This window comes from Pseudopipra pipra, chromosome Z (genome assembly GCF_036250125.1).
Source record: "Pseudopipra pipra isolate bDixPip1 chromosome Z, bDixPip1.hap1, whole genome shotgun sequence".
NCBI lineage: Eukaryota > Metazoa > Chordata > Aves > Passeriformes > Pipridae > Pseudopipra > Pseudopipra pipra.
This window is the reverse complement of record NC_087581.1, coordinates 31,882,759-31,910,417: the sequence shown is the minus strand read 5'-3', so window position 1 is coordinate 31,910,417 and position 27,659 is coordinate 31,882,759. Positions and strand designations below refer to the sequence as shown.

The 27,659-nt window shown below is 36.6% G+C and overlaps 1 protein-coding gene across 1 annotated transcript in view; it reads right to left on the bottom strand.

The window, feature by feature from the left end:
• Positions 1–27,659, bottom strand: part of CCDC171 (coiled-coil domain containing 171) — a 146,006-nt gene that overhangs the window by 2,071 nt on the left and 116,276 nt on the right. Inside the window, exon 25 of the mRNA XM_064641049.1 lies at positions 15,670–15,820. Coding sequence (XP_064497119.1) covers positions 15,670–15,820 — 151 coding nt within the window. The remainder of the gene's footprint in view (positions 1–15,669; positions 15,821–27,659) is intronic.

Genomic DNA, 27,659 nt, shown 5'->3' with positions numbered 1-27,659 from the left:
AAAATTATTAGAATATTGAAATATGCAAGTAACTTGTGATGTTCTAAAAACATTTCTGCATGTAAAAAAAATGAAATTAAAAAGATATAAGCTGCAAACAGGTCTCACTCTGGATAACAAATATTGAAGACAAATTTAAACGTATTGGTTTGTATTGCTTTCAACACCTCAATTAAACAGCATGCCACAAAAAGTAAAAAATCACATGTTTTGACTACATTCTCATATTACTCTTTTTCAAGCTGTAGTGAGGGGATTTTTTAAGAATATGGTATCAAAATCCCAATACAGAGATAAGAAATCAGATTTCCTTTGAGAGTTGCAAAAAAACCGTATGAAACTTACTGATTGGCAGCAAGTCAATAGAGTATGTTATAGTAAAAGCTTCACTGTTAGGGAAAAAAAAAGCTCTGGTTTAGTTATCCAGATCCTCTGCTGTACTTCTTACAAAGAGCAAAATGCTAGTCATTGAGTAGAAGCAAAATCAGATCTAATAGCAATGTGATTGATGTAAAAAAAAAATCTTGGCTCCTTCTCATAAGAACTATTTTGATCCAATCTCATTATATGCCCTCATGATGAATAAGAAAATACAATTTTATAGGTTAGAAGAAAAAATACTCAGAACTGTTATAACACTCATTGTTTGAACACATACCTTCACACAGGAATTTTAAAGGCAGTTATAGTTTCCCCAATAGACCTCTTTAAACATTATTGTACTTAGGTATCTTTGTAAAACATGTATTAAATTGACAAACTCAAATGACTATGCCACAGCTCTGATATTAATCCATCATATAACTATGCATTTATGTAATTTTTGAAAGAGGAATTATGTATCTTAAATAAAGTGTCTGTTCAGGCACATCTTTAGCACAGCACTTTTATTTACCAGATAAGGTGCACATGATTCAATCTGAACTGTAACACTTCACTAGGTAAACAGATATTTAGGACATATATGTCTAGCAAAAATAAGCTTTCAAAATATTTATGTTTTGAAAGTAATTAGTCATGTCCTATGTGCATTTTTCAAAAGCCTGACTTTATAAAACACATTTTCCCAAAGACCAAAATATGAAAAGTTAGTCTATATTATGGAATAATTACTTTCTAAACCACAGTTTATTCTGATGCTTTTTAAATATATTGGCCAAAGTCCATACACAGCCTATACAGTAAGTCTTTGTACCAGATATTTCATTGGAATATACAAGGAAGTCCCCCATTTTCAGATCAAATTCTCTGCACTACACTAATAATAGCAAACTATCAGACAAACAATGTAGTGCTCTTTTTTACATGGTAAAATGATCAGTTTGTTTTGATTTCAATAAGAATTTCCAAATCTTTTGTACTTTTTGCCCATGCCACCTACCACTGTCTTTCCACTTGTCTAAGAATGGAAGCAAACTTTTATTTATTTATTTTGAACCTGAGTAGATAACCCAGATGATTATTGCTTTATTTTGTGCTGCATGCTGCAAACAACATGGAAAGGTACACTGTACACTTACTATTGTGACAGCACTCCATGTTTTGCAGCAGTGTGTAAGATTGTTGCTGTCTTTAACTGATGCTTCTCTTGCTTCCAAGAAAGGCTTTCCTATTATGTGAGTTTTCCCACAGCTTTTCATTGCCTCAGATGAGCCTCTCTCTCTCTCATGTTCCCTTTCAGCTCTTAGCTTCTTTCTAGCAGGAAGGGGAGAAGAGGAGTACAACCAGAGACTAAAAAACTCATGACACCATACTAAGGCACCAGCTCATGAAGTAGTCCCCCCCATTGCCCTTTATTTTGCCAGTGTTGGTGGGAAAAGAGTCCCTATCCAACCAGTTAATGTGTCAAACTTCATATTCTCTTGAGAAATGTATTCAGCCATCAGCCAAATTCCTAAACAGTGTGACTATCTGACGTAAGCCTTCAAAGTTTCATCTGAGTTGCAAGTATACTGCTGCTCTAGCAGAAAAAGGAAAAAAGTATATTTACATTCATTTTGCCAAACATTAGCATCTTCTGTCCAATCATTTGAATGCAGAAGTGTTAGGAGAAAACAGCTTAGAGAACAAGGGTTGACACATACACTGTGAAATCTTAAGGTGCTTGAATGCAATGAGGGAGAAAGTGAGACAGAACCACATTTCATCTCCCCAACTGTGCTACAGTCCACATGAACTTTGTGACAGGTCTCTGTCTCTCAGCCACACTTCACTAGCTTCTGCTGCCATTCAGCTGTCAGACAGCAACCCTTTACCATGCCCCTAACATGCTCTACAGCTTCACCCAATTAACTCGCTTTCGCTTGACATTGCAGCAAAAAGCTTCATAATAGGTGGTCAAGGTGCACGGTGTCTGCGTTGCCCTCTAACAGCTCATGCACAGCAAAATGCTAAGCTACCTTGCTTTGTGTCTGTTTGCGATGAACTGCCGCACTACAATTTAGGCATTTTGCTGTTAAGTGGGACAAGGACAGCAGATCTTTGCCAGTGGCACGTTTACATACCTTTTACCAAGACTACTTTTAATGCCGAATCCTAGTACTAATAATCGTAAACATTTTGGCAAGAAATGAAATTACGCTGATTCAGTAAAATACTTCAATCACTTTACAATTAACAAAAATATACTGTATCAGCAATTTGATTCAGGGGGAATGAGGGGGAAAAGTAATTTTTTCCAATAATTTAACAACATAAAGGAGGGAAGTCTAGAAACAACACAAGTGTCTTTATGATTCAGCTTTCTTGTATTAAAAAATCTTTACACATTCAGAAGATGAATTTTTGCCATGCATTTCTGCCAAATATGCAATTTTTGAGGAATAATATTCAGAAATATGAATCTATGTAGCTAAAAAAACAAATGAACTATTAAAAAATGGAAATCAACATTTTAAGATTCTCCTGATAGCTTATATAGAAACAAGAACATGAAACTCTCTGTTACTTTGCAGACAGGTGCCTTGAGAATACTCCAATTTGCTCACTATTTCTCTCAAGTATATTTGTATTAAATCCATAGAGTTCATCAGAAAAGATCCTTAAAAATTCAGTATGTAGGTAATAAGTACTGATGAAGCTCAAGCAATCTTTGCTAAAGAGAGTGGAACAGTCTGAATTGAACACTGGTTCCTGGACACTGAAATTAGGAGAGCCACTATAGCAATGCCTTCTGGTGGCCTTATGGGTTTCAACTACACAATTCCAACGAGGCAGGACACAAAAGACTATCCACAAAGCTCTTTTAGATTCTGTTTTGCTGCTCAGATAGGTTACGTAATCTATTTGCTTTTGCAGCGTATTTATCCATGGGGACAAGTCCCCCTGCAGTTCTCTTCAAAAATCTTTCAAAGGGCATTTCTTTCCACAGAAGAAATCTGATTTTCACAAAGAGAAGCAGACATTCAGGCTGTAAAAAGTGGAAGCTCAAGAGAAGCCCAAAGCATGACGAAAGGAAAACAAAAAGGAAATACACTGATTGCAATGTAAAGCAGACACCTCTCTTGCCAGGAATTTATGGCAAGGACATAGAACCAACTTATCTTTATGAAAGGTGGTGAAAAGCAGCAAGCCACCTTGAGAGCTTGGACACCTCTGGAAGAGGCTGCTGATTCAAAAATGGTAGTTTTGCAGCAATGAAAAAAAAATGTAGTGAACACTTCACTCAGATTCCACGCAGAAAAACAGTATTTCTCAGAATTAAAATGAAGTGAACATTATTGCAGATCTCCCCAAAAACTTGCAGGTGAACAAAAAGTTATTTTGGTTCATTGGGTTGAGAGAGTATAATCTAGTGCTGTCCATAATCAGGAAGTGACAAGGGAAACGCTGATTTCAAGAACTGACAGCTTTTCCCAGCCCCTAACAGAGAGCAGATTAATGTTAGCTCTTCAGAGACAATGGACTTAGGAGCATAAAATGGATATAGACATAGTTTATGCAACCTATCTGCACCTATTTGAAAAACAGACTGATTGGAATCTGTTATCAAAAATATAAACACTTGCATTTTGAGTAAGAACACCTGCACTTGCATTAGCCTACAGGCTAATCTCTCAGTTAATCTAAATAACTGTATTAAACCAAGTAGTAGTAGTAGTAGTAGTAGTAAAAAGATCCTCTAATGATAGTACAAAAAATGTCTGACCTATTCCACATGTTTAGAAGTGAACTACTACTAATGAAAATTTAATTTTTTCAAAATGAAGTTTTATTATTAAAATCATCAAGGTATTAGGAGAACTAAGGGTTCCACCCTTTTAGCACTGGCCAAGGCATGTACATTTTCTGGATAGCCCAGATTTGTAGATGTGCACACTGTAGATGTGTAGGCTGCTACCTCCCAGCCAAAATCCTGATACGGGCTCCATCCCACTCTGCTGTAAATTAGATTATGGAAAGATTCAACAGGAAGAGGTATATCTGGCTCCCTATAGTTTAGGATAGTTTTCTAACTTTTCTTTGCATATCTAAGGCAAGGACTTTAATCCCCAGCAAAACTTAGTTGAAGTAATTTCAGGAGGGAATTACTCCCTCTCCCACAGATTACATGCAACATCTGAAGCAGTTCTGTCTTCAGGAGAGTTCTAAAGGGTAATTTTGTAACAGTAGTGGTCAGGGAAAACAGTTGGCTTTCCAGCAGTAGTGCTTATAAGTATCAGTTGATATCTGAATAGCCTAGAAAAAATATTTTAGGCTAAATTTCAGTTGATGGCTAACATATAGGTCTTTCATAAATGCAAGATCCAAATTACACTAAGTGGGCAAGGAATCAAGCTTATCATTTATAAACAACTTCAGTGTGGGTGAGCTAGGTTTACTGTCTCTATTGGGTTTGGCTGAATTTATATATACAACTATACTTCAGAATAAAAATAAATTAAAAAATATAATAATTACTTCAACAGAACTTTTTATACTTCCTAGATTCCTGAGCACAGCCTCTAAGAACTGCTGTTAGCTCAGATCTAGATCATCACTTTCTGTGAGGCTGAATTTGCAGTTTGAGTAAGTCCACTAGACAAAGGAAACTAATACTTCCTGCATACCAATCATATATTATGTGAATAAACAGTAAAAAAAATCCTAATTGAATTTCATCCTTTCATATATATATATATGCCAAATGTGTGTTCTGAAAGCACAGAGTTAAAAACAATAAAAACCCCCAACTAGACAAAAAAAGACACCATTACCACCATATATAACACTACAAACAAACAAACAAATAAAAAAACTGGCTCAAAATACTGAAACCACCAACACATACAATACTCCAAACTTTCAACAGGCACGTAAAATTTTTATCAGAAGAGTCATGAAGAACATTGGAGAAGGCTTGGAGATAGATTTTTTAAGCTTTTTGGTTTGCAAAACAAGAAAGGTGTAACACAACTTAAAAAAAAATGAGTTTTCTAAAAAAAAAAAGAAAACAGGGATGTTTCAATAATTTGGCATGCCTTGTACATTCTAGAATTATTAATTAAATTCCTTCACTCAGAGCTCCTGATTAGATTTCATTCTTTTAAAAAATCTCTTATTTAAAGTGTAGTAAACTTCACTAAGTTATTAAATTAAACTAGAAATACCTGAAGCAATAGGATGTTTTGACATACACAAATTAAAATTAAAATGGAGGACTTCAAGTGTCAAGAAGCTTTGCAAAGTCCTGGTTAAGTTACAGTACATCCTCAGACTCCCAAAAGAGTACAATAGATTTAACAGACCATGTGAAAGGAAACTTGATGTCACACAAGTCTTGAAAGTCCCTGACCATAAGCATATAACCACTATACAAGCTTCTGTGATCAAAGGAGGCCCTCAATACTCAACAAAAGCTGAAAAATTAGTGAACTATTTCATTATTGGGGTTCTGGCTTTCAGAGGCTGTATGTGTCAAATCACCTGCACCACCTAGATAGGGCAAAAGGCTTTCAAAGTACTGGTGAACATACAAATTTAAGAGAGGCCAGTCTTGCAACAGTCGCTTTATGGCGACATTTACTGAGTAAACTATGGGTTTATGGGCCAATTTCAATTGAGACTCAGGTCCAGAAGTGTGGTGTCTTAGAGTAACATGACTTTAAAAGCTCTATAGCTGCCTCTCTAAAAAGAGGAATTCTTTTAGGAATTGAAGAAGTTACACCATCTGAAAAGGATGAACTGGAACCATTGCATCATCATAATGTCACTGCTTTCCTAATATCATCACATGTAGCAAGGAAACACTGCTGGTGATTAACCACACTATTCTTGCCCATATTTTCAGTAAATTTTATCATACTGTGCATTGCAAAGGTACCCTTCCTTCCATTACAAATACAAAAACAAGGGTGAATTGACTGTCAACAAATAAAAGGATCCTTCGTTTCCAAAAGCTGGCATTTCTGAAGAGTCAACAAAACCCCCAAATTCTTGTAAAAGGGAGAAGAAAAATTATAGTTTAAGAAACACATTTCTTTCTAAATCCCTTTCTTTAACTGAACTATTACACAAACTGAAGAAAACAAGCGTTATTTGAATAATCAAGATTATTATCATAATAACATCCTTTAGGCTGACAGTGAAGCTCTTTACCCTACTGAGTATTCATTTCACATTTTTAAAATTTGTTCAATGACTAATTTATTCAACAGGCCAAGCTGCTTCACAGAGCCCAGTCACTGCAGAAAATAGGTCCTTACTAAGATCAACTACAAAAACTATGCCTTCACTACATAATGTTGGTTTCACAGAATTCCATGAAAAGGTTTTATACATAGTTTAGACACAAAACCAAATAAATAAATAAACAAATGCTGGGTAAGTATCAGTCTGTCTTAAATACGTAAAACCCAATAAAAAGACACAGTAAGATGCAACTTGCTGACTGTATGCCCTTAAATCATGTCAACATTACAGGAATAATATGAGTTAAGAAATATTATGCTTCATGCACTAATTCTGAATTTCCTGTCTTTTTATCTCCACAAGTCATACACTCTAGCATATTTAAAAGGTTTGGGTTTTTGTCATATCTTACATTAACTTTCATACTTAAATACAAAATGCAAGAAAATGGAAGCAGGTAGACACGTGTATTTCGACAAAAAACACATTACTGCAAAAATGTCACAGAAACGAACGCAAAGGTTTTTCACAGTTGAAAAACTTGGAAATATGCACAATTATATGAGAAGGCAAGGGAAGAGAGCATGAGTAAACCACCAGAAAAACAATCTGATTTCATAAGTTCTAGAAAGGTACAAAATAAAGTAGACTGCTGTGATCTGCAGCCACCCTTCTTTAATGTTCTCACTACCTCAGAAGGATCCACCCTCCTCCGCGTGGACTAGTGAGGTTAGTTCTGAGTAGAGTAGTTCTCAGCAGAGAAGTCTGCTGTGGACTTAGGATGGAGACAATACCCAGCCTTGTGCTGCCATGACTTTACCACAGTCTGTGCCTCAGAAACAGAGACTAAGAGGAGATGGAGCATCAGAGACACTTGTCTCCTGTGGAGGGAAGTTTGCCAGCTAGCTGGCACCAAACGTTCTCGTGCTGGGGCTATGATTGTCTTTCTGCCATCCAGAGGGAAACATTAACTTTTAAACACGAGATTTTGCTTTACAAAATTAAAGCGTGGGTTTGTTGGTTTTTTTAATGGGTGCATGTAACATTATCCATCCTGCATTATAAGTGGGGGCATATGCTGCACATAGATGCAGGCTAGGTGAGAAAGAGGCAGACTCCTGCAACACTGCCCTAGATCAAACTCTTGTTCTTTTGTTACCCTGTGGTCTAGGCTGTGGTATAAAGTAAACAAGAAACAACACAAAAGACGACAAAAATCTTTCCATCTGTCATCCTGAATCCACAGGTTGCATCTACATATCTTGCACTGTTTATCAAAGTTAATGCCTAAAGATCAGCACTGAATTTTCTCCTTATAAAAAATGCTTTACATACTTAGTTTGAAACAAAACCAAACAGCTGTCAAAACAAGAAAATAATTATTCACAACAGTATACCTTGTAGGATCTAAATTTAAAATGTCAAGAAAATATCAGGAAGATGACAGACTGGATTGCATGGATTCATTCGCCATTTAAGTATCTGAGCTAGACTCATTCACGCACATGCTTTAATCCCCTCCAAAAATTTCTCAGCATATTCAGAGTCACAGAACAAACAGACGTTCCCTTTATGTTTAACCCACAGTTTAGCAGGGAATAATAGAAGCTTCCCGGCTCTCTTTCTTGAAATAACTTCTTCAAAAGGGAGAAGGAAGCACCTTCTGGCCTGAGTAAAAGTCCTTGAGTCTGGAAAGAAGTGAATTTGTCTGCCTTTGTAGAGAATATTCCTTTTCTTTTATAAAGCCAGTAAAATTGTGTCCTTGGCTCTGTTCTTTTGTAAAAACTTTTTCGCAGGTTAAATGTCCTGGTCTGTAATACCCAGTTCTCAAAATAACAGCCTGTCTAGCACTCCCAATACTTTTATTTCTACTGCAGCATTAACAATATATGTAATAATGTACAAAAATTTCTTTTAATTTGATGTGCTGGAAATGTCCCTTTGGCAGGTGTGGAAAGAAGGCAAAAGAAACAGGGGTGTGTGGCAAACAAAGCAAATGTACACAGCAGGTGAAAAAACCTCATTGCATATTACCACTGCAAAGGTGTCTTAATAAGGAAAATGGCATCACATGGCTGTCTCCCAACTCACAGTTGCCCTCCACGGCAACTGGGGCCTTTCTGAAACATTCACTTTCAGGAAACCCTACATACCATTTTGCAAAGAAAACAGAAAACTGGCTTGTTCCAGTATTTCTCCTTCAAAAACTGAATAAAATAAAGTGTAGGCATTCAACTGCCTTGCTCTCTGCTAATCTGCTGCAGGCAGAGAATGAATGTATGATGATTTGTTACAGGACAAACTTAAACCTATACTTTAGACTTGCCTCCTTATCCAAATCTTTAGTTTCTCTAAATACATTTCCAATTAGTTTCTCCTGGAGGTATAATTGTTGCACTGGCCTGCATTTAGGATAAGAGGTGAATACAGCTTTAGGTTCCAAATGTCTTGTTTTCAGTCCTGGGAACTGAGGACCCTTGTTTGTGAGCTGGTAGTTCCAGTACCTTACTAGAAACATATTTTTAATGCCATAGAAATGCAAACCACAAAGGGGAAAAAAAAAAAGGAAAGGAGATTACCTTCCTGAAAAAAATGACCCCTCTTTTTTTGGACTTAGCCAATGACTTGAAAGATTTGTTTTGCGCTTAACATTGGAACAAACCTGCAGTCATTTAGGAACTTCATGGTTTCCATTAAACCACACAGCATGGACGTTTGGAATTTCATGGCAACTGTGAAGTGAGAAAGTGGATCTTGTTTTTCCAAAGTACCGACCTCTGCCCAGAGTTAACACCCACACACATTCACTCATATTCCTTAGCCAATTCATGTCATTAAGGAGACTCGAAGAACAGACCAAACAAAGAAAAAAAACAAACCAAAATAAAACAAAATCCAACGAAAAAAACAAACTAACCTCACCTAACTGTCTTTCTTAAGCACTGAAAAGTAAAATAGTACAAGTGGAAATGTAATGTTTAAATGCAGCAAACTCATTGTGTCCATTTACAGTGTTTACAGCATTAACCCTGCAATTGAAAAACTGAATTATTGGAAACCACCTAATTACCCAAACATTTACCCCTCTGCAGGTGTAAATACATGGGCCTAATAAGCCTTCCCATTGTGAAAGCAGTTACTTAAACTATATTAAAATATTAAAAACTATTTAATGAGCTTTTTTCCCCCTAAAGTAAATTGACTGTGTGCCTTAACCTGCTTCAGGCAAAGGAAGTTTCAAACATATTGGTTTTGAAACTAGCCATTATTTCCCATGTTGCAAAAATGGCAATTTTATTTCCCAACAGCAAATGAAACTGTCAGGAAAATTTAGATGCAATAAAATTGGGTGGTTAAACCAACATGCTGGATTCGGAATAAAACTGAATTAAAGGAATTAAAATTAAGCATTATGTCAGTCGAACTTTATAAAAACTATTTGAAATGGTGGGGGAGAGATGCTGGGGTGGGGGTTTTTTTGCAAAAGTTAGGTTTTGGACTTGGTGAGGTCCACTCATAACAACCAATTTTATGTGCATCAACAGTGTCACATTTGAAATTTGCGCAACGAAAAATATTTTGCATAAAATGTGTTGCTTCTGGCAACATTTCTGCCTAAATAAAAAGTTGTCAGGCAGTGTGTGACTTTAGTGGTACAGAGTTTTAAAATGGTGGCTTCAGTCCAAGGCTAGCTAATAATGGCTGACATGCACTGGAATCTTGAGGCCTAAATCAACATTGTTTTCACAGCTGTAATTAAGCCACCTAATCAGAAGCACATTTTGACGGGACAGTTTCTGGAAGCCATACATTACAATTTCTTATGCCTGGAGCGCAGTGGATCATGAGAGGTCCTCATTTAATTTCAGGTTAGAAAAAAAAAAAGGCTGTAAAATGAAAAGAGTATAAAAAAAAGCAGTGTATGGCTGTTGAAATGAAGCAGGCCTATGTGTTCATGCCTTGACCAACTCTGCATCCCACCCTCCTTCGGCTCTCTGCCGAGTCCCCAGCTCTCAAGTGGCAGCTGCACACAGTGAGATTAAGGGCTTCTGCCAAAGTCAACAGATGAGCTGGTCTGAACTGGCTCTCTGTGTGTTCTGATTGTAAATTGTGCTGGTGATGATTAGAGAACTCTAACACAGGATGTCGAGTCTTAAACTGTCCAGAGAAAATATTTTTTTTTTTTTTTAAGTTCAGGAAATTTTTTTAAAACTTCTTTTGTGGCTTGGTACATAGTGTTTTGTCTATAACTTTCAGATGATTCAAACATGAATTCACACAAATCAAGTAACTATATTATTAAAAAAATACACCATTACTTGCTCACAGCAAGATCCCCCATATGAGAATGTTTACTTAGCAGTGCTGCTGCAGAATGCAATTCTCTGACTAGAACACTCCAGCAGTTTTGTGCTTCTTCCACCTGTCAAGTGGAAGACACCCCTAAAATTCAGACTATCAACTACTTTTGTTGTGTGACTCTCACTTTGGGACATTGTCATACCTCTTAAAACAGCTAAACTGTCTTGCTCTTTTTCTGAAGCATAGCTACATTAGTAACTTTAACATAAACTTTCAACCCCAGAGGCCACTGTAAAACTATCAATATGAAGGCACCAGTCACTGAGGTCTGATTACATTTGGTTCTGCACTTTAATTACATGTGGATTCTATTAACTGAACCTTTTGCCTTATAGGCAACATTTCAATCAAATTACTGTAATTTTCAAATATGTTACAACAGTCTGACAAGTTTAAAGTTCACATACCTAGCATATTGAGTATCAAGAAATTTTTGCATAGAGAAGGAAGTATTCTTTACAAAATAGCAAATGTGATGTTGGATTACTGTAACTGGTTTTGAACACCTTGCCTTAAGTTACATAATGTGATTTATAATATCGGTTTCATATTATTATTATTTTAAACTACATGATTTATACTCTTTGGTTACAACTATTACTTGTGTAAGCAACATCACATGACCAGGTGAGCATTTGCGTTGGGGTATCTGCATTCCTTGGCTATGCAGTAAGGCTGGCAAGTGATGCCCAACTGCTTAAAATCAGGTAAGAAATGCAAATATTTCAGTAAAAACATAATTTCTGGGAGATATTACTCTTTAGTGGATTCAGTCTTATAGAGACTTCAAGCTTATTAACTCCTATGAATAGTGTTTTCTATTTTTGCCCATCTGATATCTCCATACTTTCATGTCTGTGACCATCTCAATAACTGAGAAATTTTCCTTGTGGACCTGTCAGAATTTTCTTTACTTACTATCACTTTAGGAACATTCATATGTTTCACAGCACTTAAACCACACACTGGCATTTAACAGTACTGAGCAAAAGTTACTATTATTTGAGGTCCGTATTTACTGAAGTCTGTCCTAGACTATTTCCAGGAAATCACATCAAGAAAGAGGGTAACAATAAACATAACAAGTCCGATGACTTTTTGCAAGGCAAGTTAAAAATAAGCATCTCCAAATCTTTCACAAAACAAGTTTAACTGTGCATAAGGCTAGCAAGAGGTAGTGAAAAAGCCAAGGAGAGTTTTCATCAAGGACCTATCTGTTTCTTGCAACATCTGGGAAGAATTCTTCCAGCTACATAAGAGATATGGCTCTGGCCCATGAAAGACACCCTCTGATATTTAACACAACACCGATGGAGTGAGTGCCTTTCTCCTATGCAGAAAGTGGAAAAGCAAATGTTTTCTTTCTCTCCAGTTCCATCCTCATAATTCTAACTTTGGGACAATGTATCCCTGTTAGATGCAGGTTCTTAGCTTTACAATACAGATGAATTGGTGACAGAGAAAAAAATTGCATAGGGGAAAAACAATGCCACTGCATCCACGCCCTGCAACACTGTGCTTGCAGCAACAAAGCCTTGGACAGCATGGATTCACATGCTTGCCATATGACTAAATATGATGACACATGTTGCCCCACAGCACCCCCAAAATAATTGCTTATGACTGTACTACTGCACAATAGAGCACTTAAAAGCTCTCAGTTCAAGGTCTACTTATTATTGCACCTCTGAATGAATGTACAGGTATAGTAATAAACTAATGTATTTGAAGAAGAATTAAAATGAATAAAAGCAGCAGAATTCAGTACTGGTAAGAATTCAGAACTGTCAAGTGTTCATTTAACAGGGAACCTTGAAGCATAGTCCATTCATAGTGTTCATATTACTGGATGCTGCTGAACAAGAAGTAGGCAGGAAGACCATCACAAAATGTTAATAGTTGTATAACATTTTAGAAATGTAAGGAAAATTTCAGAAGAACTTGGTAAAGAAAAAAAAACAAACAGAAGTTTAAAAAAAAAAATGGCAACCAGGAAACCCCCCAACCAACAAAAGAGAGATACAAGAATAGGGAACAATAGAAAAGAAAATAGAGGAGAGGTTGGGAGAGGAGGGGAGGGGAGGGGAGGGGAGGGGAGGGGAGGGGAGGGGAGGGGAGGGGAGGGGAGGGGAGGGGAGGGGAGGGGAGGGGAGGGGAGGGGAGGGGAGGGGAGGGGAGGGGAGGGGAGGGGAGGGGAGGGGAGGGGAGGGGAGGGGAGGGGAGGGGAGGGAGGGGACTGTCTAATTTTGAAACCAAACACATATCAAGAAGTCATCACTCCCTTTCATTTAAAGTAAGAAAAAAAAAATCTGTTCTATTTTAATACAGAAATTTAGTGCAGAACTTCTTCCCCAAAATCAGAACAGAACAGTACCACCTGAAATATTAAAATGTAAGTCACTCCACAAAGCTGTGATAGTTGAAGTTATTAAAAGTGTCATGCTTAATACAACTTTTACAAATATTAGGAAAAAGCTTTACAGAAACCCCAAATATACAAAATATAGCATAATCACTTTTTTTTTCATAGTGATGCCTTAAGCCCCTAATGGTTTTTTATTTTTCTAATATTTGTAAGACTTGTAAGTTTTATAAGTAGGTTTTAAAAGCAGAAACCCCTCCCTTCTTTGTCCCTTGTCCCTTTCCCTTTCTCCAGTACCCTTGTTTATACATTCCTTAACCCTCTTACCCCATTCTATGCTCCCTATATCAATCCTACCCCTGAATATAGCAGAAATGTTTAGTCTCTTGTCAGGCCTAGATTGTTGGTAGAACAGCATATCAGGGCCTAAACCACAGAATACGGTCAAGAATTAGGTAACTATGTACCCTTTGTGCTCTGATGAAGACAAAGATGGGATGAAGAGGTGGTCCCGAAATACACCCCAGACCCATTTTAAGGGGGTGGACCCGGGGCGGACCAGAGTAAAGGCCACAGGGTGGACACATCTGGGATTGGATGGATGGTGTTATAAAATGTAACATCTCAGGCACTGCCGGCGTGTGCGTCATGTAACATCTTAGCCTTGGCAAAATAAACCCTTTCTTATCTCACCCCTAATTAACTGCTCCGGAGATTTTTTTCAGCATCAAAATTTCACGGCAACAATAGCAACCTGAGACTCTCATTCTGAGGTTTTTTTGCCTTTATATTAAAATTTTAAAACACTTCCTACTAATGCTTATGCTTACATTCAGATTAAATGGCATCTAAAGGAAGAACTATAGTTCTCCCAGAGGGCCAATATATCCCTTCAATACATATAGTATCATCTTTACATGGAGACTGCAGGCAGACACAAATTACTTAAAAAGCTCTGCCTTGAATCACAAGCTTTGGAGAGCTAGGGAAGGCAAGGCGTTTGTTTTCATTGTAACATAACAAGCAGCTGGATAGTCCTTCATAGACAGGACTAGCAACATCTTTGCTAAAAGCTCTCTCAATCCAAACAAAAGCAAACCTTGCTGAAAGTTCTGCAGACTTCCCAATCTTAGTACACAAGTGGTCATCTTGATTTAACAACAAAAACAATCATAATAGGCAAAGGAGAAGCCCAAAATTACACTGGCCACAAGCTCAGCAGGACACATATAAACCTAATAGAAAACATCAAAAGAGTCCAAGTTTTCATTCAATAATTATCACCTCAAGATGTTAAAACTGAAGTTCAGCACTGATTAATATAGTTTCTATTCACAATAATTTCCCAGCTGTTAGAAGCAGGATAAGAAATTAATATAATTCTGTAGGAGACAACCAAAGCCACAGTCACAGCCTTTGAATATACATTTTCCAGTTGTTTATGACATTTGCTTTAGTGACAGCTCTCTTCCTACAGATCTTCTGTTTCAAAAACAAAGACAATCCTCATTTTCTTTATGGTCCTTTGCTACACAAGACTAAAAGAAGAAAAAAGAAGAGAAGGACAACAACAGCAACCAAAAAAACTCCAAAGCTTTCTCCTTTGTCCTCTGTAAAAAAGTAAGAAGAAAATGGAGGACAAATACATCAAGTGTATGCCAGTTGCACATCCTACACAGTCTCATTCTAGAGATACTTGGCTACATGTTTATAACAGTTTACGTGTCTGGCCTCCTGCCTCTGTGAGACAAATAAATCTGTATTCAATAATTCCCCTAGAGAGAGATCTCAGATCTGAAGAATCACCTTATTAGCCTTAAACAAATCCAAGTACCTTTGTGGGTAACAATATTTTTAGACCAGAAATTATTTCTGAAATCAGATTTTAACCTTTGTAACTTTTGTGAGAAGCATTAAAATCCAAATCCCCTAATAAACATTTTGTTTATGTGAACAGCTAATAACATTCTGTTTTAACATGCTACATGGTGAAATTCTTTAACATGCTACATGCTAAATGGTGCAATTCTTCAGATCCAAAGTTCAACTATTTACTGTACTGCCAAAACTAAAGAAATCACAATGTATACTTTTCCAGCAACAGCAGCAATGAACAGGTCCTTGTAGAAGATACAGTAGTAAAATTAATCCCTCTGTTAACTAGTATCATCCCTTTCTCTTCTGAAAAAAAATTCAGTTGACACTAATTTTATTGTTCTAATATGTTTATAGATAAATACTATTGTATTTCCCTACAGAAACTATACAGCATGAAGAGAAATGCTGACTAAGAAACCACATCCAAATGACAAAATTTTCTTGAAAAGCAGACTTACCATTTGTAAGGTCACTTTCATGAAGACACGCTGTTTGGAGCCTGGACTTTAGAGCTGCAATGTGAAGCTGTAGAGATTCTGTTTCTCTCACTAATGTTTCAACTCTGGAAACTGCAAGTTGGTAGAGTTCCATGAAACTTTGAATCATGGCCTTTAGAAAGTAAAACAAATCATCAGTGCCAGGCAAGCTATACTTAAATGCCAAAAGCATACATCCAAATTCATAGAGAATACCTAATTTTTTTTAATTGGAGAAATGAAACAAAAGTTCTGAGCCAGGTAAAACTTCAGTCTCAGCAATTAAACAGAGGTCTAACATGGTATTCCTTCTAAAATCTGAAATATTAATAGCATTGAGGAAAAGCAAATGACTGTGCATCCCAATTAGAAGGTGTTTTGATAAACTGTTTTCAGTCATGCAATCCTGCATTGAAGAGTTGATACTATTTTCCATTTCATTTAACTACAAGACTCAGTGTGTGTTCGATTTGTTTACAAAGAATCACTACACAATTTCAGGTAAATTTTCATGCTTTCAGAATGAGTCCTTCCACTTCATGTTAAGAAAATTAATTTGGCAGAAACAAAAGAAACATGGTAAACCTACAGACCTCTGAAGGTAAATAATCTCATTACAGTACAGCTGGGAAAATATATTGTTTTCATGCATATAGTGGAAAAATGTCCCAATCCTGTAATATTGATCAGAATGATAATACAGTTAGCAGCACAAGAGAGTACAAATGATTTGACACTACTGGTAACTTTATATCTACCCTAAACAGTCTAACACTGTTCAGATTATTGGTCTTCTTTACAACTGGTTAATCACATTTCATAAGCTCAGTTTTCCCCTTTGAAATTACCTGTAGTGAGTTCTACTGTAAGAACATATTACAGATAATATGAAATAGACTTTTGGAATATAAGACTGTGGTATAGACAAATATAAACTTAGTACCACAAACAGGCACTCACAAAGATTTTTTACTGTTTTCCTTTCTTTATTCTCAAACACAATACTGCTTTTCAGAATAAAAGTTAACATAGCTGAAATCAATAAAGATATTTTATTGTGAAGTGTAGAAAACAGCAGTGGCAAATTAACAACATCATAATTTTTCTCATCAGAAATAATATCCAAAATGTTTTAAATACTATAGTGCTAGTCCTAAAAGTGTACTCACATAGCTCTGTAAGTCTGCCACTGTCAGCTCTGATCCTACTTGTAAAATTTTTCATTCCACATTCAATATGACTAAAATGCTGCAGCTCTTCAAAAACAATACCAAGGAAGAATGTGGATATATCTCACACTCTATATAAAATTGTCTGAGAGTCTTCTCAGACATATGGCAACTGCCCACATGTTAAAAATTAGACGCATGTTGAAATAGGTCTACGGACTGGGCCTGTAACTCATAAACGAGGTTTATACCATTGCATCATAACAAGCTGTGTCTCAAATCTCACAGAAAAAAAATCTTAGGTGTTCCTTTGATTACTTCACACATGATACTTAAAGCTGTCACTGAACTGGAATATATAGAGATGTTTCCTCACTTCTTCCTTTTCCCAAAGCTAGTGAAGCCGCTAACCTATACAGTGTCATCCTACAGCTCCACAGCCACTCTAAGTCCATGCAGATATTTGAAATAGTGTTTTCTAATTCCTTGCTGATCTACTCAGTTATTTAATTTGTTTTTCTTGTTAAATAAGTTTGAAAATTTTCAGTCTAGGAAAAATGTATTCCTGAGCTTTTATTTTCAGACACAGCAATTCTATTTTTCTAAGAGTTCTAGATTTCTTTTTAGTCCAGAAAGAAGCGACTTAGCAGCAGCTAATGATTCATTACCAATGTGGAAGGCAGCATTCATACACCCACAGGTACACACTTGTTCCAGTGTATCCCAACTCCCCAGCAAAGAGCCAGGGTCAGTTTAGATTTCTCTTGCTCAGGACCAGGTTAGAGCAATCAACATTTTTGGGTCTTCCAGTGGGTGGCATGGAATCCATGATAATGAGTGTGCAGAACATTTATTCTAAATGACATGGAGAAAGGTAAATACACTGGGTTTTCAGATGTGCCATTGGAAGGCACGAATGATTTTACATAACTCATGTCGGTCACGAATTGAGTGACCTATCTGCTTTATGTCATACAAAAGTTCCACTTATTAGAAAGCTTGATACACGGGGAATGGGCAGAGAACCTGGCCACTTGCAAATTACAAGATGTCACCTAATGACTAAATGCATCTCTAAAGGAGTTCAGAACTTTAATTTAGATCCCTATTTGAATATTACAGACACAAATATATCTGCACCTCTGAAAACTGTTCCATGATCAAGAAAATCAGTTGACAGAATCTCCTGGAATGCAAACCTAGTTCTGTAGAAATTTTTTCCTTTCCTGCTATGGAATGTTTTCTTTTGGTTTTAAGTATACGTACAAATAAGATGTATGTATAGCTTTTAAGTATACACAACAATAAGATGCTTCAGCAACCCTCCTGATTAATTTTTATAACATAAAATTTGACATTCATACACATCTGCAAGATCTACATTTTAGCGAGCACTTCTGCTTTTGAATGTGTTCACAATACTATGACATGCAAACAGGGAACAGAACATAAAACAATAAAAAATAGTCTTCAGTTACAAATGAAAATATTTCAAAAATAGACACCAGAAAATTAATTCTGTTCAGAAAGGCCAGAGGTAGTGATCCCCACACATTATAGGAACCAGTATTATTGCAACTCAGACTACTTCAAAAGTTAAACATTTTCAGACAGACAAGTATTATAGGAAAGTTAGAGGGGAGAAGACTTAACCAAGGAGGCCACAAAACCAGTGGAGTTGAAGAATACTAATTTTGAACATTACTGGCTTTAAGTGCCCCTGCTTGTGCAAGGGGCTGGGACCAGATGACCTCCAGAGGTTCCTTTCAATTTCAACATAATTCAGTGATTAAAAGTCATCCTAAGGATGGAACATGATGCAAGTTAATAGCTGAAATTTACATAGGACTGTCAACTTTAAGACCACAAATTATAAGCAATTACTCCACATTAATCAAAGACAAAAAGAGGAAAACAATCAGATGCTAAGTGATTTTTTCCTGTAACCTCTTTCCTTTCCTTTTACTCCACACAATGTTTTATTTTATAGAGAATATCACTAGTATTTAACATTCTACATCATGTGCTACTGATATGGCAGAAGCAAACGGTAGGAGTGTCTTCAAAGCCAAAAGTGTTTTTAATGTGAGAGGAGACCCATGCTCCAACACTAAAACAAGGCACAGGCAACCTCATGAAAACAGACGCGTGACTTTACACATAACTGGTTGCAACTCACAGGCTAAAAATATATTCATAACATTGACATGGAAAAAAGATGCTTTTATGATGAAGATGCTGGACTAGACACAGAATTTGCAAGAATGCCCAAGTTCCATTTTCAAATCTAACTGTTAACAGACAAATTATTTTAAGTCTAAGTACTTCTAAGGATCATCTTTCTTTACAGCTATTCAAACATTGAAAACAGTATCTTCATCTAGAAAATCCCTAAAAGCACTCTAACCGTCTTTAGAGCACAAAGTAAATCAGAAAAATTTGAAAAAATCAGTTAAGCGCTATTCATATCATAAAGGAAGAAAGTATTTTAAATTTTAGATCTTTATTCAATTAGAAAAAGGGTCTCTGAATATTCTGAGTGGAAAAAGGCCCTTACAACCTGTTCAAAGATGTCTCATCTGTAATATGAGGACTGCATAAAAATTTTTTGGCTTAGGTTACATGTTGGTAAAGCTGAGAAACCAAAATTGGGACTAAAAACAAAACAAAGTGGATGCTGTTTACAAACTACAGATCAACAAAGTAGCGATATTGAAGCTATTCTTTCTTCGTCCAGATTAATCTTTAAAAGGACTGAGAACACTTAAACTTAGGACAGTTCTCCAGGGGACATTAAAACTAATTTTTTCTAACGTTCCTTCCGTGTACTTTTGAATAACCAATCATTGCCTAGTCCTGTACACCATTTCTAGAACCAGTAATTTTCAGGAGCACAGTGCTGTAGATGCTGTAAAACAGCTTTTGTGTGTATTACTGGCTCTAAATTTACAAGACTGAAAGACTCCAGTCTCCACAGGTATTTTATTTAAATAGAAAAATGGCTAATACTGACAAATTACATAACAATCTTAAAGAAATTGGAAACATGAAAAGAAGATAAATCTTTTAAAAAATTAATTTATGAAATTCAAAGGTTATTCAAACATCAGCTCTCAATGAAGTTATAGCAGAAACATATGACAAGAAATACATAGATTGGCATATGCAAATTAGCAAACCTCTCATCAATGTTTTAATGTATTTATTATACATTATAAAAATGGCCTTTTAAATTCCAAATTAAAAGAATGTAGATGTTGTCCTCCGTGTCTCACTATGGAGAACACAGTTAAAAATGAAATTATTTGGATTATGAGTTACAAGTGGTAGAGAATAAAAATTTCCATTTAAACTTTTAGACTCCTCCAAAGTTATAAATAAAATACCAGGTTATTAAGAATCAGTTTCTTTATTTTTATATCCATAACTTCAACTCAGGATCTTCTTGGGCCTGCTGTTATCACAGAACCACAGCTTGTCTTTGGAAGGAACAAAACTAGAGGAAGGAGACCCTATGTTGAAATGATGCTTATCAAGAGGTGTCAAAAAGACTTACATCCTGACAATATAAACATTGACTTTGTAGCATCCGATGCAGCAGTCAGAATAACAAGACCATCTACTTTACAAAAAAAACCCAAAAAAGTACAAAAAAGTTGAAATTCACGTTTGACTGTTTGGTTCTCCCTTTAGGAAATTCTTCAACTAAAAACAGTGTTAGCAGGTAGTAAAATACCCCAGGCCCACATATACAAAAGATAAAAAAGAACGAGAGAAGGAATAACAAATGGACTTCAGACAAATAAAAGATTAACTCTAGCACAGCAAACTGCTTACATGAGAATCTGAAAAGACTGAGAATTTCATTTATGGTGCAGAATTTGGCTGGAGTTCTGCATACCTGTCATTAATGCCTTGCTTCAAACTGACATAAATAAGGTTCATTAAAATGAGTCCAGAAAACAAAATATACATCAATGAGTTTTTGTTTTCAGAAATAAGATTTCAGGATACTTATAGATTTAAGAGAGGTATGTTTGGAGAAGAAAGGATAAAATTAATTTCCCACACACATTTTAGCATTTGAAAATCCATCTTGGTTGCCTTGAGCCATAGTCCAAAATGTCTAGTGGCATCAGTGGAGGATACAAATACAGCAGCTTCTCAGGCATCAGGAAAAAACCTCAAGGGAAACAGCATTCAGCAAAATTGCACTTTTGCAGCTGTTTGGCCCTTCTTTAATGATCTATTCTCCTTGTATTTCATTTCAACACTAAACATTTTGTTCAATTCCATTCAAGTGTGGCATGAACAATTTAAATGTGCCAAAAAGCAGGTCAGTTTTCTTACAACTTTTTTTCCCCCAACAAAAGCTGACTCAGTGCCACACATGGTGCCCAATTCTATCCCCTTCACTTCAATAACAATTACTTTACCCTGTAGGTCTCAGAGGACAGCCCAAGGGAGTGAAGCTCTAAATAAAAATCTAGATTCTCTGCAAGAGGTAATGACATGACTTCCTACAAGAAAACTGAAAAGGGAGCATTGAACTTGACAGCAATAGAAGGGAAAGTGCTTCTACTGGAAACCACAGCAGATGGGCATAACAATAATTGCCATGAAAATTGTTACAAAGCGTAAGATTTTCAAAAATCATATCAATCTTTCAGAAAATGATAAATTAAGACAAATGTATTTGTAGGTATGATGAGGTAGAAAAGCATCCTCAGAATTTCATAGCAAAGGATTTACCTGCAGCCTTGACTACTCAGAAATATCTGTGGACTATGCAAGAAAATTACCATGTAACAAAATTAGGTTTTTTAGGCCAATAATGTTTACATGCAAAGACCATTCTCCCTGTCATTTGCACTAAGTCAAGCAAAGTTACATATAAAATGTAAAGGAGAATCAATCACTGCCCTGAAGAACTTCTAGTTTAAGCTACAGCTATGGAGAAAATGTTACCACTACATTGTACCTCTTCCCATCTTCTTACAAGATTTTGGTACAAAAAGAACATTTCAGTTTGTCAGGGAGGGAATTTTTCAAGCAAATGATTTGAGTGAGAAAGAAGTTTCAGGCTGGTACCCTTCCTACAACTTCTGTTGCAGTGTACATTCTAGGCAGGGATGAAACAAAGAGAGACGGATAGTCAATGAAAATACTATAAAGTCCACATTAAAGTGCCTCAACTGTGAGCATGAAAATCTGCTTAGTGTGAGCATAATATATTACCACTGATGAGAGGAACCAAACAGCAGCAGTCAGAAAAAGTCAGGATGTACTTTTATTATAAAATATGACAGTGCCCCATCACACATTCAGTCTTAAGGAGAAAGAAGAGAGTAAAATTTCTCATCAAAATTCAGATGAAATGTCAAGTGAAAGTACAAGTTGTCTGAATCTTGATGATGTTGCTTTTGGCCCACTGAAGCGACATCTTGGAACCAGAAAAGATGTACAAAAGTTGAAGTACAGGATTCTGTTTTCCACAACCAAATTCATGGAAGTAAAATAAATTTTAAAAAGCATACTCTTTCCTATTTTCAGGAACTCTTACATATGGATAAGATATCCTATATAAGCAAAACAATTTTTATAAATAAATGCTACCTAAACACTAAGTCTAAAATCTATTGACTAGTTATAGATGCATGTGTAGGAGAACAATATAAGGAGGGGAGAGAAGCAGGCATTAATCTATCAAGTTACTAAGTAGAAAAATCTGAAGCAACTTCACGTGGAAGGTAAATGTGAAATCTGAAAAACTTTTCTGTTCTTTGAAATGCTGTCCACAAACTACCCAACCTAAGTAACTAACTCAACTATTTGCCAACATTGTAGCTTACTCAAAATTAAAACAGTGGTTTTTCATTGGTTTTAAAGAGTGCTCTGTTAACTAAGACCACTTTCAATTACTCTTAGCAAAGAAATAGGCTTTACTCATGAAAAAATACTTCGTTTTAACCACCACAGAAAAAGTCTGTTGCTGACTCCAAGAGAACATGATCAACCCACAAAATCTGGGCTCAGTATAGACATTTCCTTGAGTATTTTGACTAGAGCTATGAAGTGATATAGATTATTCCCTTATGGCCACGAGAAACAGCTTCTCAATTGTAAATTAAAACATTTTAAAATTGAAGTAGATAAAAGGTTTTGCATATGTGGAAATGTGTCCACTTTGTATTTTCCATGCAAAAAGCTGAGTGTAGTCTTTGCTCTAGTTGCCATTTACTAGGAGAGACAAAGACCCCTTCTGGCAGATTTAGTCAATATGACAACTGTGATTATGAAGCTCATACACAAACACTCATTACTGAGTCCTAATCTTTATATCAGATTTTGGGTGAATGCTAAAGTCCAATGAGGGCTAGGAAGTCCTAGGGGCTAGGAAACGGTGCAAAGTTTTGTGAAATAGCTACTTCATTAGTTTTGTGAAATAGCTACTTCATTTCCTTTGCTTTTCTTATGAATGCTTATGGCAGCGCTGCATTTTAAGTCAGCATAGATATTTCATCCTACATAAAGCAACATTTTGTAGTTTTGCAAGGAAATTCTAAGCTATTAGGTTGGATAGCAAATTAATTTTTTCATTTTGGCTTTTCACGAAGCTCCAGTTATATACATAGATTCATGATGCCAGCACAGGCAAAAGCACTAGTTTCTATCTCTGTAGAGAACATAATGATCAAGAAAAGCTGAATTGCATCCCTCGCACCTTTAATCTAATGTCCACTGCACATACAGGATGGACAGGTGTTCTCACTTCATTCTGCCTAAACTCAGATGTTAGTGATTAACTAGTTTGCTTCATACATGCTTAAACTTAATGAAATTTTTACTAAAAAATACCCCAACAACATGCAAACAGCTAGATTTTCAATCAGACTTGCTTTCAAGACCTAATTTATGATATAAAAATGTTTTATTAGAAATTTCAGTAACAACAGCTCATGTTCCAAAATCTGAGGAGTCAAAGGAAATTTAAAGAACATGGTACACCTACTACTGATCCTCACAATGAGCATACACATTAGCATCTCCCTTTACAAAGCAAAAGCTGGAGAATATTGGCAATGTCTTACAAAATTGGCACCATCGCTGAGCTTGACAACTTGCTATCCTTAAAGCTTAGTATTATATAAATAAAATATTTTCTTCTCAAAGTTTGCTTTTAACCATCATAATCTGAGGAATAAGATCAAATAAAATAATCCCCATCATCCCTGAATATCAAGTTCTACTAACAGTGGATGTACATCTGAATAAAACTCTCGTTGGGAAAACATGATTCTGTTTGTCTGCCTTTTTGGCATTTGTCATATAAAATCACAGATTAGCTCAACTCAGAAAGGTGTAAATCTCAACCAACATATGCTAAAAGTTGGTGGAAAATGAGACTGCACTATACCGAAGTCTGGCCTCTTCAGTGCAAGAGGTCAATAAGCTAGGTGAGAATGGTGTTCACTTGGAACAGTTTTAAAGTGTTGAGGAATACGCCCAGCCCAAGTAGATCAGCTTGCAAACTGTAAATGGAGAGGCAGATGGAGCTCTGGGTAGGAGCCTGAGACAAGAGGCCGTGAACTGCCAAACTTTGGGATAACAAAAGTCATGAGAATCGTTGACAGCCAGTCAGGTGAATGGACACTGAGAGAGAAGGCAGGAGCTGGAAACTGCCAACCCTCTGAATAACAAAAGACATGAAGACTGACGGTCAGTGAGGTGGATGCACACAGAGAGAGGGCAGGAGCCAAGGACTTGGGAGAACGAGCAAGATTTGTGTGCAGGGACACTGTGAGGGTATAAAAGCCTAGGGGTTCCTTCACTGGGGGTCCTCCTTGGAGGTACCCAGCTTGAGTTGTTTCTGTTACGGTGCTAGGAATAAACGACTTCAGGGGATGAGACATCTGAGATGCTGCTAAGGGAAACACAGGGCCAAACCTGTAAGGAAACCTGGTCTGACTGTGTGAGTGTGGGGGGGGGGGGAGGGAGTCAAGTGCAGCACCCGTGGGCTCACTGAGCCACCTGCTGTGAAGGGGCTTCAGTCCCAACAGTGAAAGTCTCTGGCACTGGGAGTGTGACTGCCAGAGAGTCGCATGAATGGTCAGACTGAGAAGTTTCCTTAACAAAAGAAGGACTAACTTTTCTGATGGCAGACCTCTGGTTGTCCTCATTCAGACTAAGAATTCAAAGATGTGTTGCTACCAGATGAGCTTTTTACATAATATTTTTAGCTTTGTCTTCAGACAAGAGGGCACAGTCTTAAGCTGTGCCAGGGGAGGTTCAGGTTGGATACTAGGAAGAAATTTTTTACAGAGGGAGTAATAAGACATTGGAATGGGCTGCCCAGGGAAGTGGTGGATTCACCATCCCTGGAGGTTTTTAAGAAGAGCCTGGACGTGGCACTCAGTGCCATGGTCTAGTAACCATGGCGGTGTTGGATTAAGGGTTGGACTTGATGATCTCAGAGGTCTTTTCCAACCCGGCTAATCCTATGATTCTATGAAATGCATCAACTGTCTTTCCGTTAAATGGAAACTTAAAATGAGATTGCGGAATATGATTCAAATTATTAGGTTGGGAGCCTGGCAAGTACAGAACAGGCTGTTATGGTTCATTTCCTTGGCCAGAGCCAAGAGTCAACAATTAGATCCAATTCCTTAGAAGCCTAAGATACAGAGTGACTTTCTGAATTTTAATGGAACTGGATGCTTATAGCAACAGTGAAGGGAGAAAACTCAGGAGGATAGGCACGGGTGAGATGAGTTTGCCTAGAAAGCATAAAGTATTTTTCATCAGTAAGATCAGACGTAAAACATCCCATATCATAGGCTATTGTAATGAGACTGAGAAAGCCCTTCCTAGTCTTTCTATTTTTACCAAATCTGGTAATGAATGCAAGCACTGCACTAGCATGTACTTGAGTGGTGTCCTTAATGGTGGATCAACAAAAGCAACTGGTTCTTATCCAAGAATCCCAGGCTACTCTAACTTACAAACACCCAAGAGGATAGCATTTTTTAAACTATTTCTTATGTTAATTGGTTAGTACTTCCTAATCCATTTTTCAGAGCTGGACTGCTACCTGCAGTTAGGTCATTTATGAGTAATTGTGCCTATGAATGTTTCTAACAGAGAAACCACTTCCACAACTTAAGAATTCTAGAAACTACAAATGATTTCTACTGTTTCCATCTTCTTGTAGTTCAGAAATGAGGAAAGCAACCTGAAAAGAAACAATTTCTGATGGAATATCCAAGAATGTGAGGTGACAATCAATGCTAAAACATGACTAGTATAAATAAGGTAAACTGGGAATATTTATTACAATTAACAATATTAATATTAAATGAAATAGTAGAAGCCATTTTCAAAATAAACATAGAAAACAGTTTTTCAGAAAGTGTGTAGTTAAGCTGCAAAAGTCATTTCTGCAAGTCATGTGAATATTTACCTTTACATGGGTTCAAAAAGCAATGGGAAAATGAACGGGTGCTGAACACAAAAACACTAATTTTGTTTCAGAAGGTCCATGAACAAAAATGGTGGAGGCTGGGAGAAATTCTGGAGACATTTTAGCCCAGTTTCTTATAATTTTTTTTTTTATTAATATTTCCCCTGTCCAACCTGTTTTAAAGCAGGGGCAACCCGATTTGCTGCTATTCTTCGTGCCCTGGAGGCATTAAATGTATACTCAGTCCCACAGACTATTTCCCAAAGGACTAAAATTTGCAGCAAGTCTCACGTGCAATAAATGCAGAACAAATCAAGCATCTAAGATAGTGACATTTGCCAAGGTACAGACAAACATCACATTTTGACATGTAGGAGACTCTCTGCTCAAAACCCAGTCCTGTCGTCTTTGCAAGCATGTGTAAAAACTTTTGAATTTAAACTTCAACTTGTAATCTTTAGCTTGCACAATATTAATCTAAAAAAAATATTCATTTAAGATTGGGAAACTGGATGGAGGGAAAGTCTGGCACTGTACACTGTGGCAATAACATGATACTAATCTCTCCCTGTAGCATTTGTCAATTATTATACAATCAGAAAGAGGGGGACCCACCAGTTGGGGGCTGGTACTGGAAAAGAACACAAAATCTGCCTCTGAACAGAGAGAAACTAAAATATAGTCTTCAGGTATTAAATGGACATTTTAAGTTTGCCCCCTAGGGGGCAAACTTCCCTCCTGATCTTTTCTTTAGAACTGTACTTCTATCAAAAAAGATCATTATGTTGAAGCAATCCAAAGTAATTTAAGTTCTAACAAGGCTCCAGGAGGATAAACAATGTTGGTCCTTCCATGAATATTATCTTTTCAAAAGCCATGAAACATTCAATCTTTTGCAGGTAAACTTGCCAACATGCAGGCTGTGTATCCCCATTATTCAGGTTTACAAAACAGTTCCACATTCATGAAATTTCCATTAGTTACAGTACCTTCCAGACCCTCCATTTTCTCCTCACCCCCTAATTTCTTACCACCTTTTTGCTTCTAACAGGAAGAGACCAAAATGAGGGAAAAGACCATAATGAAGGGAGACTTTAAAACACCATAACAGAATTGGGTACGGCAATGGACAAATATTAATTTGAGTGCCCTACTTAAAGCATATTAGCCTTGGAACATCTATAGGAATAGACCATATGAAACCTAAGAATTTGTGCTTTTCACAGTCCAATATAATGTTGGTATTTGTGATCTTAGGATACTAGCAACATGTGTCACTAGACCAATCAATTAATTCAGTTATTGAAAAATCAAGACAACAGCTTCAAAACAGTTTGTTATGA